At 41.8% G+C, this 14,940-nt stretch overlaps 1 protein-coding gene across 4 annotated transcripts in view; it reads right to left on the bottom strand.

The window, feature by feature from the left end:
- The window catches only part of TMC7 (transmembrane channel like 7), a 62,281-nt gene that overhangs the window by 32,638 nt on the left and 14,703 nt on the right, over window positions 1–14,940 (bottom strand). For all 4 annotated transcript variants that reach the window (XR_013384984.1, XM_077906777.1, XM_077906776.1 and 1 more), the window contains exons 2-6: window positions 12,920–13,163; window positions 11,915–12,063; window positions 8,811–8,978; window positions 6,740–6,822; window positions 1,517–1,662 (exon numbers count right to left, since the gene is read on the bottom strand). Coding sequence is in view for 3 of the 4 variants with exons in the window: in XM_077906777.1 (XP_077762903.1) it covers window positions 1,517–1,662; window positions 6,740–6,822; window positions 8,811–8,978; window positions 11,915–12,063; window positions 12,920–13,163 (790 nt within the window). In the remaining variant the exon portion in view is untranslated. The remainder of the gene's footprint in view (window positions 1–1,516; window positions 1,663–6,739; window positions 6,823–8,810; window positions 8,979–11,914; window positions 12,064–12,919; window positions 13,164–14,940) is intronic.

Here is a 14,940-nt window from a genome sequence, read left to right on the forward strand (position 1 = left end):
CACAGATACCAGCTCAGGGTACGAATGCCCAGCTGGGCTCTGGAGCTTTCTCTAAGGTGAAACTCTAGCCTCCATGGAGGGCAAACTCAATCCTTAACATCCCGGTCCCTTCTATGCCTGTGATAAGGAGCTTCACAGCCTCGTGGCTTATTAACACCTATACTCTCAAATAGATGGTGAAGTAAGAGAGGTGCCCAACCATGACCCTGCCCGCCAGGCAACATGGTTGGGGTAGAGATAGCAAGCTGTCCATTAAAAACCTGTGGTTCTCCTTCTGTAGTATAATGTTAGTGCTAGGAAGTAATTGCTAGCCAGGAATACTTCCCAGCTTCCTTTGCAGTTAGCCATGTTCTGTGAATAAGCTGTAGCCAATGGAATGTGAGTGAGGTGCATCACTTCCACGCCTAGCCCATAGACACCTTCCATGTGATACTCCTCTGTGGTTGTTTCCCCTTCCAGCCCTTCCAACTACATGCTGTAGATGGTTGAACTTTGTAAACCTGAGATCCAGAATGACTGAGGAGTCTACCCCCCTAACCCGTGTCCCTATTCAGAACTTCATACAAGAAAGATACACATCTTCTATTGTGTTTGTGCTGTCATCTTTTTAGAATAGTTGTTTGTTTAATTAATTAAAAGTGATAATAGTTAATTAATTAAAAGTGATGAATCAAGGATGCCTGGGGTCCCCACAAGGAGCCTGCTTCTCCCTCTGCCTATGTCTCTGCCCCTCTCTCTGTGTCTCTCATGAATAAATAAATAAAATCTTTTTTAAAAAGTGATGAATCACTGAATTCTACTCCTGAAACCAATATTGTACCATATATTAACTGACTAAAATTTGAATAAAAATTTTAAAAATGCAATTTTCATATTCCTCACTATTCCTTTCTTGGGAATTGGCATCTCCCACTAAACCACTCGCCTACCATGGAAATACAAAGTTTTCATATGATGACTTACTGGCTTTAGTTGAAGGGTTAGGGTTGGGTACCTGGAAGAAGCAGAGCCAACAAGTCTCTTCAAAAGGATTTCTGAACCTGTGACCTTGGAAGCTGCCACCAGGAGAATCAGAGATGAAGGAGCCCTTGCTTTTGACTGTTTGGAAGATGTATACCTATATCCTTATCCTTCCTGTAATTTGGAGTGTCCTCCCTTACTTGGTTCTCTCAAATCCCCTTTACCCCAGTTAGTCACAGTTGGGTTTCTGCCACTTATAACCCAGTAGAGACCTGATTAGTATCCACATCAGATCAAAGATAAGGTTAATACAGCACTGGCAAATGCGTGCAATAATGATTGACTGAAGAACCCCGAGGTACTGCTTCAGCTCCCAAATCTTGCCTCTGTTTCTCCAGGTCTCCTCAGCCCACAACATATTCACATACCTTTCTTACTATAGCCCACTTTTGGACTCTGCTTACCTTTTGGGCAATGGCTCCCAAGGTCCATGGACCTCCAACCCCCAGCCATCAAGGGTAATTCAAAAAGAATACAATGACCTGATAAATTTTACCTTTTCACTATCCAAAGAAGGCTCAGGGCCAAGTAAGCAATTGTGCTTAACAAATAAGCCAGGGGCAGATCATATGTGAAGTTCTGAAATTTCACCCCATCAATGGTGTAATGTCCATAAAAGAGGCAGGTCTCCTCCAAGAAACCCTGAAACAAAGCCAAGGGCAATGAGGTCAGACTGGTGAGTTCACTGCAGGGAACCAGATCAGTCTCTGCCTCGAGGAACTCACATGCCAGTTCATCCCTGAATTTCTAGATACCAAAACAATCTCAGGGTCATAAGGAGTGCTCAGTTAGTGCTTGGGGAACAAAGCATCTATAAAACCTGAGCATTAAAAATACAGAGTTGTATGATCTGAAAATGAAATTAAGAAAACAATTCCATATGCAAAACAGCAGAAAGGGTAACATACTTAGGAATGGATTTAACAAATGAAGTGTAAATCTTATATTCTTAAGACTATAAAATATCGTCTAAAAACTTGAAGATCTAAATAAATGGAAAACATTCTCTGTTCATGGATCAGGAGATCCATGGCAGTCTCCAAATTGATCTACAGATTCAACACATCCCTATCAGAATCCCCAGTGGCGGGATCCCTGGGTGGCGCAGCGGTTTGGCGCCTGCCTTTGGCCCAGGGCGCGATCCTGGAGACCCGGGATCGAATCCCACATCGGGCTTCCGGTGCATGGAGCCTGCTTCTCCCTCTGCCTGTGTCTCTGCCTCTCTCTCTTTCTCTCTCTGTGACTATCATAAATAAATAAACATTTAAAAAAAAAAAAAAAAAGAATCCCCAGTGGCTTCTCTGTAGTACTTTACCAGCTAATCCTAAAATTAACATTGAATTGTGAGGGACCTAGAATAGTCTAAACAATCTTGAAAAAGAATAATAAAGTTGGGAGACTCACACATCTCAATTTCAAAACTTACTATAAAATAACAGTAGTCAGGAGACTGTGGTATTAACATAAGTACAGACACGTAGAATGTTGTCAAGGTGCCACAGTCAGTTAAGCACCCAACTCTAGATTTTGGTTCAGGTCATGATCTTATGGTCATGAGATTGAGCCCCCACATCCAGCTCAGTGCAGAGTCTATTTGAGATTCTCTCTCCTGCCCCTCCCACTCATGCTCTTTCTCTCTCTCAGATAAATAAATCTTAAAAAAAAAAAAAAAAAGAAGAAGAAGAAGAATAGACACGTAGATCAATGGAATAGAATTGAGGCAAAAAATGAAACTATACATCTATGGTCAGTGATTTTTGATAAAAGAAAGAATAGTTTTTTCAAGAAATGGTGCTGAGACAACTGGATTGTGCATGCAAAAAAGAGAGAGAGAGAGAGAGAAGGAAAGAGAAAGAGAAAAAGGAAGAAAAAGAAGTTGAACCCCTACTTTATCCCATATATAAAAATCAACTTTTGGATTAAAGACTTAAGTACAAGAGCTAAGACTAGAAAAGAGGACTAACAGAGAAAACAGAGGACTAAAGTCTTTGTGACCTTGAATCTGTCAATGAATTTTTAGATATGACACCAAAAGCCCAAGCAATCAAAGAAAAAATAAATACAGCTTCAACAAAATTAAAAACTTCTGTGCTTCAAAGGACACTATCAAGAAAGTGAAAAGATAAGGCACCTGGTTGGCTCAGCTGGTTAAGCACCCAACTCTTGAGTTTCAATCAGGTCATGATCTCAGGGTAAGGGATTGAGCCCTGCATCAGGCTCTGTGCTAAGTGTAGAGCTGGCTTGGGATTCTCTCCCTCTCCTTCAGCCCCTCCACTCCTCCCTGCCCCCGCTCAGGCAATAAATAAGTAAATAATAAATAAAATCTTTAAAAAGAAGTGAAAAGAGGGACGCCTGGGTGGCTCAGCAGTTGGATGCCTGCCTTCAGCACGGGGCGTGATCCTGGGGTTCCAGGATCGAGTCCCACGTCAGGTTCCCTGCACGGAGCCTGCTTCTCCCTCTGCCTGTGTCTCTGCCTCTCTATGTGTCTCTCCTGAATTAAAAACAAACAAACAAACAACAACAACAACAAAAACCCACAAAGAGATTCTACTTCACAAACTAGGTGGCTATCATCAAAAAGTCAGGTGAATACCAAATGTTGGTAAGAATGTGGAGACGCCATAATCCTCATACACTGCAGATGAGAATATAAAATGGTGCAGCCACTTTGGAAAAGTCTGGCAGTTCCTTAAAATGTTACATACAGGGTTACCATTTGACCTAGTGATTCCACTCCTAGATGTACGCCCCAAAGAATTAAAAGGATATGCACCCAACAAAAACTCACACATGAATGTTCAGGGCAGTATTATTCATAATACCTAAAAAGGTGTAAACAGAAATGCTGGGGGAGGGGGAGGGTGCTCAGTGGTTGACCCTCTGCTTTTAGCTCGGGTCATGATCCTGGGGTCCTGGGGTCCTGGGATCCAGGCCCCCAGCAGGCTCTCCACAGGGAGCCTGCTTCTCCCTCTGCCTATGTCTCTGCCTCTCTCTGTCTCTCTCATAAATAAATTTTTAAAAATTATGTGACTATCATAAATAAATTTTTAAAAATTATGTGACTATCATAAATAAATTTTTAAAAATTATGTGACTATCATAAATAAATTTTTAAAAAATTAAGTTTAAAAAATTTATTTATGAGAGAGACAGAGAGAGGCAGAGACATAGGCAGAGGGAGAAGCAGGCTCCATGCACCGGGAGCCCAACGTGGGACTTGATCCCGGGTCTCCAGGATCGCGCCCTGGGCCAAAGGCAGGCGCCAAACTGCTGCGCCACCCAGGGATCCCAATTTTTAAAAATTAAATCTTAAAAAAGAACAGGTGTAAACAACCCAAATGTCTATCGTGAATGGATAAACAAAATGCAGTATATCTGCACAATGGAACCTTTAAAAACTCACTAAGTGAAAGAAGACAGAGACAAAAGACCATATACCAGACCATGTATATAGATCATGGTTGCTCAGGGCAGGTTAGGAGGATTGGCAGGGGATACCTAAAGGGTACAATATTTCTTTTTGAGGTGATGAAATTATTCTAAGATTGACTGGAGTTACTTCCATTTTTCACTCTACAAATTCTGTATTTTTTATGATAATCATGTATTCTTATATTGAGTATTTAAGCAAATGTTTTATTAGAACAAAATGTAGAAACAGTAGACTCCACCTTTAATGCTCCTGAAAGCTGGACACACAGGCTATAAAAACTTGCCCAACTATGTGAAACCTGTTTTAAATTGCCCCAGGTTGGTATTAGGGCTGTCATCAATATCAACCTCAAAGTAATGTAACATTATAGGCTAAGATTATAGGGCAAAGATCCAGTGGGCCTAGAAAATAATCCTTCTGATTTGATCATGAGCTCAACTCTTTTCAGCAAAGACAAGCTAGTGTCTAAAGATATTAATTAATTAATGACAAAGACAGAGAGTACATGAGAGAGAGCACAAGCAGGGGGAGGGCAGAGGCAGAGAGAGTAGTATACTCCCCACTGATCAGGGAGCCTGATGTGGGGCTTGATCCCAGGGCCCCAGGATCATGACCTGAGCCAAAGACTGAGCCACCCAGGTGCCCCAGCAAGCCACTGTTTAATCTCTCTGGCCAAGTCTTCTCTCATAACATATAATTTAGGGAACATTTTTGACCAAATGCATCTAAGTGTCCTACAATTTTTCCTCTAAGGAAGGAGGTTATGGTGTGTGGAGAGCCACAAAGAAAAACTTCTTTTGTGGGATATCATCTACAGAAATGAGGCTAACAGCAGTTCTGGGAATCTGATCCCCTTTGCTTTCACTAATGACCTTGGGTTAGTCACTGAATTTCTTTCCTCCTCACATGTTCTATATAGCTTCCATTTCTTCTTTTGCATAGTGGGAATTTTATTTTATTTTATTTACTTTTTATTTATCTTATTTACTTATTTATTTATTTTTAAAGATTTTATTTATTCGTGAGAGACACAGAAAGGCTAACCCCATAGGTATAGGGAGAAGCAGGCTTCCTGTGGGAAGCCCGAAGCAGGACTCGATCCCAGGACCCTGGGATCACAACTGGAGCCAAAGGCAGATGCTCAACCACTGAGCCACCCAGGTGCCCCTAAAGGAGTGGTTCCTAACCAGAGGCAATTCTGTTCCCCAGGAAATATCTGCAATGTCTGGAGACATTTTTGATTGTCACAACTATGGCTGCTACTGGCATCTAGAGGCCAGGGGGGCTGCTAAACTTCCTCCAGTGTACAGGACAGTCCCCACAATGAAGAAGTATTGGATCCCAAACATCAATAATGCTGAGGTTGAGAAATCCTGGTCTAGGAGGCAGAGATGGCCACTTTTCATAGCTACATCTTATTTCCTGAAAAAAAGTGGGATAAACAAACGGAAGCACACACCCAAAATTAATTTTTAGAAGAAAGAAGCTAAAAAACCTTTGGAATTACTGTAGGAAGGATAAGCTTAGTTCCAATTTGGAGCAAGGGCTCAAAACCTAGAGACAAACAGACTTTGAATTTCAAGTAATGTATAAGAATGTGTATAAATGTGGTGTGTGCACACACACACGGACACATGTATGCATGACTCATATCTTTGTGTGTGATTTCTGGGAGGAAGAGTCATGGCTTTCATCCAGGTGGTCTGGGACCCCAAAATGTAAGGTTTTGTAATGTTTGAGAAATTAAATAATTCTATCTGGGCTTATTTTCACTGAAACTTCTTTCTTTGGGAGAACTCAGTATTTGAGGCAAGTCAATATGAAGGTGGCAGGGACTAAGAAAAGGCCAGTGGGGGATCCCTGGGTGGCGCAGCGGTTTGGCGCCTGCCTTTGGCCCAGGGCGCGATCCTGGAGACCCGGGATCAAATCCCACATCGGGCTCCCGGTGCATGGAGCCTGCTTCTCCCTCTGCCTGTGTCTCTGCCTCTCTCTCTCTCTGTCTCTCTCTCTGACTATCATAAATAAATAAAAATTTTTTTTAAAATCTTAAAAAAAAAAAAAAGGCCAGTGGCTGAAAGCAATAAAATCTATTTCCTGCATATTTTAGCAGCAAGTGGGTGAACATTATCCTTGCTGTTGAAGTCACTGCAAAGCCTGTTTCTTTTTCTAGTTAGTCCTTGGGTCAACTCTTGTGTCTGGCTCTAACTGCAGACATTCAGGAATCTGACCTTTAAATTACCCTATGTTCAGTCTATTGAGGGTACAAATACAGAATTAAATACTTACAGTGCCAGAGAGCAAGTCTATGACATAACTATAAAAGTAAATGAGTCCAGAGCTACTTATTGGATATACTGTGCATTGAACATCTGTAAAAAACAAAAAGAACATCAGTAGAAAACAGTTGTACAGTCTCTGTAACTTGTCTATCAACGTTTGTGTAAATATGCATGCACATGCATATACATTGAGAGATGTCACATCAAATTATGTATGGATGTGTTTGTGAATTTGTGGTTTTCTATTTGTCATGCAAACCACAATCCACCAAGTAAGGCAGGATTTTCTCCTCTCACTATCTTCCCTACACATCTATGGATATATGTCTTTTTCTATTCATTCTGTATGTGGGTCAACTTAACAGCATGTGTTTTCTGTTTGTATTGGTATGTTGTGGTTTCGGGTTCATGTTTGCACATGTTTTGGAATATGTGATTGATAAAACTGTGATTCCACTGTAAGCACATCCAATTTTTAAATTTTTTAAAAAATTTTTTTTATTTATTTATGATAGTCACACAGAGAGAGAGAGAGAGAGAGAGAGGCAGAGACACAGGCAGAGGGAGAAGCAGGCTCCATGCACCGGGAGCCCGACGTGGGATTCGATCCCGGGTCTCCAGGATCACGACCTGGGCCAAAGGCAGGCGCCAAACTGCTGCGCCACCCAGGGATCCCAGCACATCCAATTTTAAAAGATCTCTACATGTGGGTAAATAAACATACAGGTTCATTAAAACAGCCTATATATTTATACATGCATAAATAACCAATAAATTATTTGCATGCCAATTTTAGTGACACTATTGTATCCTTAAACAGCTAATTCACTTTTTCTGTATCAGTGAGCTATTGCTGTGTAACAAATAACTGCAAAGTCTCAGTAACTGAACATACCAAACATTTATTTTCTCATTCATGGAGCTGTGTTTCAGTTCATTGAGCTGATTTAGGCTGAGCTAGAATGGACTCCAGGCTTCCAATTGGGCTCAGGTCTGCGCCATATGACTTTATTCTGGGGCCCAGGTTGAGGCAATGGTTATCTGGGTGATGCTCTTCTCATAGGCAGGCCAACCACACAAACCATTTCAAGCAAATACTCCACTGGACAAAACAAGCCACATGGCCAAGTGCAATACCAATGAGGCAGAAAGTATTCTCTGCCTACAGTGGGAGGCCCTATAAGGTCACAATTACAGGAGAGGGATACACTGAGGAAATTAACCCAATATACCACTTCTCCTGTAGGCCTTAGCCTCCCCTTTGTTAAAAAAAGTTGAGCCAGTTCCTCCAAAGGCAATTCCAGTTCTGCCATTTTATAATTCTAACATAAATCAGGCTCTGATTCAGCTCACTTACTTCTGACCCTTAGCATAGAGCTTGATACCTAGAGGGGAATCAATAAATGTTTGTAGAATAACAAAAACGTTCCCTATTTGAATACATAGGATGCCCAAAAGTTGTGATCTATCTTGAGAACTCAGTAAGAAAACACAGGTCCAGCACTTGCCATAATGTCTGGCACATGACTGGTGGAAGATAAATGTCACCATTATCAGAAATAAAAGTCTCAAAGTAAAGTTACTAGAGTAGGTTATATCATGTTTGCTATATATTCCACTTTCCTAGCCCACAGGGCTCCCCACAAATGTGTTGGTGAAATCAAGAGTGGCCAAGGTGACTTGCTTGGAGTATTGAGGTATGACAGAAATGACAGGTGCCATCTCCAGACAGGAGCTTTAGAAGCTAGCATGCTTGCTATGGCTCTTTTTTCCTTTGGACATAATGACTGTCAATAGTCCAGGGAGAGGCTGCTCCATCAGCTTGGGCTCCAGAGTGAGGAAAACATGGAACAAAGCTACCACCAAACAGTGATGGACACATACCATGAGTGAGAAAGAACTTTTTGTGGTTAATAGGTGCTGAGAGTTATGGGGTCATTTGCTTGGGCAGCAAACCGAGCCCATTCTAATACAAGCACCCACAACTTAGAATATAAAGATTCCCGAGGAAAGAAGCATTGCAGATTAGGTACACAGTGACAAGAACATTTTCACAGCAAACCAGGTCTTAGACTCACCCGTGTCTTTGGATGGAATGAGCACAAAGGTGCTGTTAGTGATGTTGTATTTGGTGAGCAAGACTGGGAGCAAAACCAGCATAAAGATGATCAGAAATATCACCAAATTCAGCAACACCAGAAACCGCAAGAAGGAGAAATAGGACTGAATCCCAGTGCCAAATTTCCCTGGAAAAAAAGAAATCCAGACATCACTGATCAGGAGTATTGACCCACATGCACCCCCCACAGCAGATCCAATCAGCCAGAAAGCTGAAGTTGGAGTACTCTAGGTGGGGGAGGGAGGAAGAAATATTTTGTTCTACTGTTGGCTTTAAGGTTTCTTTTCTCCTTTTTTTCTAAATCTACACTCCATCTTTTTTTTTTCCCTCATTCCCTCTTGAATTAACTATCTGACAATGGTGCAAGATAGGACTCAATATCTATGGTTTCTTATAGGAGTATCTAGTTGACTCAGCACTGTTTAGTGAAGAAGCTCGCCTTTCCCCAGTGAACTGCAGTAGTGCTTTTGTAACTGACCACAAATGTATGAATATGTTTCTGAATTCTCACAAGTCACTTTGTGAATGAAAACCTCCAGAAAGGTCATCACTAAACAAGAAAGGAAGCTGGGCATGGTGGCTAAACTCCTGGGCTCAGAAGCTTTTTGGCCTGGATCAAATCCTTTATTTCCTGGATCCACCTCCTCCTACTCTCTGAGCCATGCAAATGATAAATAACTATGAGAAATGTTCTGATGAGGATTAACTAAGCCAATATGAGTAAAATGTTTAACACAATGGCCCATTCATAGTAAAGGCTCAATCAGTGTTAGTTCTTATTATATCACATCAAACATCATGATGTACTTAGATCTCAAAAAAGTACATCTAGATGGTTATATTTTAAGTGAGCTTATGAAGCCCCTTGTCATTTCATTTACAGTCTCCCAATAAAACAATTTAAATAGGTGCTTCACTGAGTAAGTTACCAAGAGTAGTTTAAAGATTTTATTTTATTTATTTATTTGAGAGAGACAGAGAGAGAGAACACAAGGGTGGTGGGAGGGGCAGAGAGAGAGGGAGAAGCAGACTCTCCGCTGAGCAGGGATCCTGACATGGAGTTCGATCCCAAGACTCAGGGATCATGACCTGAGCCAAAGGCAGATGCTTAAGCCACCCAGACGCCCCTGAAGAGTATTTTAAAGGTCTTAAAATATTAACAGTGATAGCATTTCTTCCATTCATCCTGCCACATTCCCTACAAACTTGACAAAATTCCCATTTGAGCAGATTTGAGGAGTTGTCTATAAATCGTTTTTGCTTTATAGTATAAACTATGGGGGCAGCCCTGGTGGCTCAGCGGTTTAGCGCCTGCCTTCCGCCCAGGGTGTGATCCTGGAGACCGGGGATCAAGTCCCACGTCAGGCTCCCTGCATGGAGCCTGCTTCTCCCTCTGCCTGTGTCTCTTATGAATAAATAAATAAAATCTTTAAAAAAAAAAAAAAAAAAAAAAAAAACTATGTCATCCTAAGAGGTATTTTCCTCCTGGCTCTATGTCACTCAAGATTTAAATGTTTTTTCCTAATTTTATATTTTGGCACAATTTCCAGTTTTTGTATACTTGCTGTGGACTGAATTATATTTCCCCTATCTGGCCCAAATTCATATGCTGAAGCCCTAAGCCCTAATATGACAGTATTTCGAGGTGGGGCTTTTGGGGGGTGATTAGGTTTAGATGTGGTCATAAGAGTAGGTCCCCATGACGGGATAGTGTCCTTTGACAAGAAGAGGTGTCAGAGCTCCTTCTCTCTCTCTCTCTCTCCTTCTCTTTCCTCAAGAGCACACAAAGACAAGGTCATGCAAAGACACAGTGAGAAGGCAGCCTGGTCTTGAACTTTCAGTCTCCGGACTATAAGAAAATAACTTCTGTTGTTGAGGCCACCCTGACTAAGGTATTTTGTTACAGCAGCCAGAGCTGACCGACCATACTATAACCCTATTCTCACCAATATAGAAAAGTAGGGGGACACCTGGGTGCCTCAGTGGTTGAGCGCTTTCCTTTGGCTCAGTCCCTGATCCCAGAGTCCCAGGATTGAGTCCCATATCAGGCTCCCTGCATGGATCCTGCCTCTCCCTCTGCCTATGTCTCTGCCTGTGTGTGTGTGTGTGTGTGTGTGTGTGTGTGTGTGTGATGAGTAGATTTTAAAAATCCTTAAAAAAAATATGGAAAAGTAGGGATCTTCAGTATTTTCAGGGCCATGGGCACCTTTGGCAGTCTGCTGAAGCCTAATGAATCCCATCTCAGAATAACATCTTAGGGACACCTGAGTGGCTCAGAGGTTAAGTGTCTGCCTTTGGCTCAAGGTGTGATCCTGGAGTCCCAGGATCAAATCCCACATCGGGCTTCCTGCATAGAGCCTGCTTCTTCCTCTGCCTGTGTCTCTGCCTCTCTCTCTCTCTCTCTGTGTCTCTCATGAATAAATAAATAAAATTTAAAAAAAAAGAATAACATCTTAAATGCACCAAAGATTAGACTATATGTTAACTAACAAGCATTTAAACTAAAATATTGGGGGGTAAAATGGAATCATATATGCAAAAAATAAAATAAAATAAAAAAATAAATGCACCAAATACAGGGCACCAGGCTAGCTTAGTTGGTAGAGCATGTGACCCTTGATCTCAGGGTTGTAAATTTGAACCCCATGTTGGGTGTAGAGATTACTTTAAAAAATTAAAATCTTAAAAAAATAGTAAATGCACCAAATAAAAATGGACATATGGTTATAATATTAAAAACCAAATTTGTGCTGGAATAATACATAAGCATCTTCACTGGCACATTAAATAACAAGACCTAGTGGCAGATCTTACAGATTTACTGCTGCAATTTCAAAATAGTGATAAGCATAAATGATATTCCAAGATAACTGGAAGGGACAGGAAAATATGTGACAAAGATACACGTTCTGCTAATCCTAACTGGTGCAGTTGTTCCCATTCATCATAGAAGGAAGTGCTAAATTTCATCTAGAAGTTAGGGAAAAGGAAGCTATATTTTCCCCCCAGCCCAGTAGTCTTCTGCAGAGGAGCACGTGCAGAGTGGGGGGGGGGGCGTGGTACCTTCTATGCTGCGAATGTCCTTCCGCCACAGCTCCAGGTGGGTGGTCATCTCACGAGCCTTCCCTATGAACCTCTTCCAGGACTTGCTGCTATACCGTTTCCACTGGTCCCACTCAGATAAATACTTCATCTGGGTCTCCTGAATGTTCCTGCATTAATAAACAATCATGACAATGATAATGAAAGTGTCATCAAGCCTTGGCATCAAATAAAACCTCAGCCAAGAGGATGTGAAGCCCTCATACACTGCTGGTGGAAATGTAAAACGGGGTTGGCCACTAGGGAAAACAGTCTTGATATTCCTCACAAAGTTAAACATAAAAATACCATATGACCCAGAGATTCCACTTCTAGGTAGATATCCCCAAAGAACTGAAAACAGGGTCCCAAACAAAAATTTGCACATAAATGTTCATAGCAGCACTATTCGCAATAGCCAAAAGGTAGAACCCAAATGTTCACCAACCAATGAATGGACAAAATGAGGCATATTCATCCCTATGATGAAATATCATTACCATAAAAAGGAACAACATACTGATACATGTCACAACTTGGTTGAAGAAGCTTGAAAACATTATGCTAAGTGAAGGAATCCTGGTACAAAAGGTCACATATTGTATGATTCCACTTATCTGAAATGTCCAGAATGGCAAATCTAGAGAAAATTGTAGAGTAGTAGCTGGCAGGGCCTGAGGGAAGGGGAAACAGGGAGGAACTGTAGACAACAGTGAGGTTTTGGGGGATTGCGGAGCCACAAGATGGACAGAGCCTGGGTCCCTGAATGACTACAAAGTTTCCCCTTGATCTGAACCTAGGACTCTTAGGTGAAGAAGAAATAAACTGAGCTATTACCTGTTTGGGTAACTTTGTTATCACAGCTTGGTTGACCTTAAGTAATATATTCTAATTATGTAAACTCTTTAGGAAATGCATTCCATGCATAAAACACACCTCTGCCCAAAACAGACATCAGATGCCTTCTAGATGGCCCACCAAACAAACCTTAGCCTCCGCTTCTCAGAGATGTTCAGTGCATACTTCCGAATCGATTGGCTGTTGAGGTTGTCAGTGATTCTTCCTTCCAGCTGGGAACTGTAAGAGTCTGTCGGCTTCAGCAAAGTACCACTTTGCTTGTCTCGAGATGGAATGGTTGTCCTCCTACGTGCAATGGACCGATAGCTTGGCAATTCTTGAAGGAAATTCACAGGTGGAGAAGAAAAGAAACTGGAGTCCAAAGAGAGACTCTCTGGGCAAGAAAAAAAGAGAGAAAGATCCATCATTGACTCCAGTGAACTTAAGAGCCAAAAAAAAAAAAAAATTTTTTTTTTGCATTGAGACTTGTGTCTCAGAGGCTATACCTAAATCTTGCAGATGGTCACTAGCCTACATCACTGACAAAGGCATTTGTACCTTTTATTATCCTATTTACCAGGTTGGTGCTCAGAACAATGACATCAGCTGCAAATGGGTTCACTTTCAGCAGATGCATGTACAAATATGCTTTAGGTTACATGATAACTGAGTTCCAGTGTTTGGCTGCAGTCACTACCAAATGTGTGACCTCAGGCAATTATCTAAACTCTTCTACGTTTGTCAGATAGGGCTAGTACAATTTGCCCCAACTATCTTCACACAGTGTAGGCTATAATGCTGTATGGGATAAAACTCTGAAAAGCATAAAGCACTATGCAAATGCATAGTGATAACATCAACACCAATGACAACAATAATAATAGCATTGACAGAGCATTTCCTGTGCACCAGGCACACAGAATCATGGATCTGGGCTGGCCGTGTGATTTGCTCGGACCAACAGAATGCAGTAGAAGTGATGTTGTCCAGTTCTGGGCCTTGCCAGCTTCTATTGCTCCCTGGATCCCAGTTACTGTCACATGAACAAGCCCAAGCTAACCTGCTGAAGGTTATGACCACTGGAACAGGGATGATCACCCCAGCTGAGACCATCCCAGACAACCTACAGTCAGCTGTCAGCCAGCTGACCACAGATGCCCACACATACTGAGGTAGGTACTACTATCAGTACCATTTTACAGATGAGAAAATAAAGTAGATGGGTTTCCCCAACCCCATGCCCAGGTCCTCAAAGCCATGTATGGTCAGATTCCTGTCTTGTCTCCAGTTCCTCAAGCTCTCTGCCCTCTAATCACACATTTTTTTTAGGATCTTTCAGATACTAAGATAAGCCCTGTTCCTTCCTCCTCAGAGCCTTTGCAAATGCTGTTTCCTCTGCCTGGAATGAACTTGCCACACCTATTTATCCTATTAGCTCCTACTCAAATGTCACTTCCTTAGGGAAACTGCTCCTGCCCCACTGCACTATTATAGGTGCCTTGTCACACATTCCCCCACATACACACTAAGTCCTTTACAGCACATCACAATTTGTAAATAAGTACATAATATTTGTAAATAAGTTCATTTGTATGACTGTGTGAGTACACCTGTCTCCTCCAGGAGACTGGAAATTCTCAGAGGGCAAGAACTGTGATGATGTCTTTACCACTGCACCCCAGGACCTAGCACCATTCTTAATTCAGAGAGGAATTCAATAAATACTCATTAGATGGATGGATGGATGGATGGATGGATGGATGGATGGATGGATGACATTACTATTTTGCCAATGCTTAACCTGTGAGTGGAGGCGCTGAAAACAGAACCAGGTCTTCCTGACTCAAAAATCTGTATTTGCGGGACACCTGTATTTGGCTCAGCAGTTGAGTGTCTGCCTTTGGCTCAGGGTGTGATCCCAGAGTCGCAGGATCCAGTCCCACATCAGGCTCCTTGCATGGAGCCTGCTTCTTCCTCTGCCTGTGTCTCTGCCTCTGTGTGTGTGTCTCTCATGAATAAATAAATAAAATCTTTTAAAAAAAAATCTGTATTTATTACATCAGGCCACTGCTGGAGGCCAAGTTTTGCTGTGCCTTATGCAGGGGTCTAAGAAGGGAGGGCCTTCCACTGAAGTTGAGGGATGCTACCTTCAAGATGGGTTTTATGCCTGA

The sequence above is a fragment of the Canis aureus genome, chromosome 8 (genome assembly GCF_053574225.1).
Source record: "Canis aureus isolate CA01 chromosome 8, VMU_Caureus_v.1.0, whole genome shotgun sequence".
Lineage (NCBI taxonomy): Eukaryota > Metazoa > Chordata > Mammalia > Carnivora > Canidae > Canis > Canis aureus.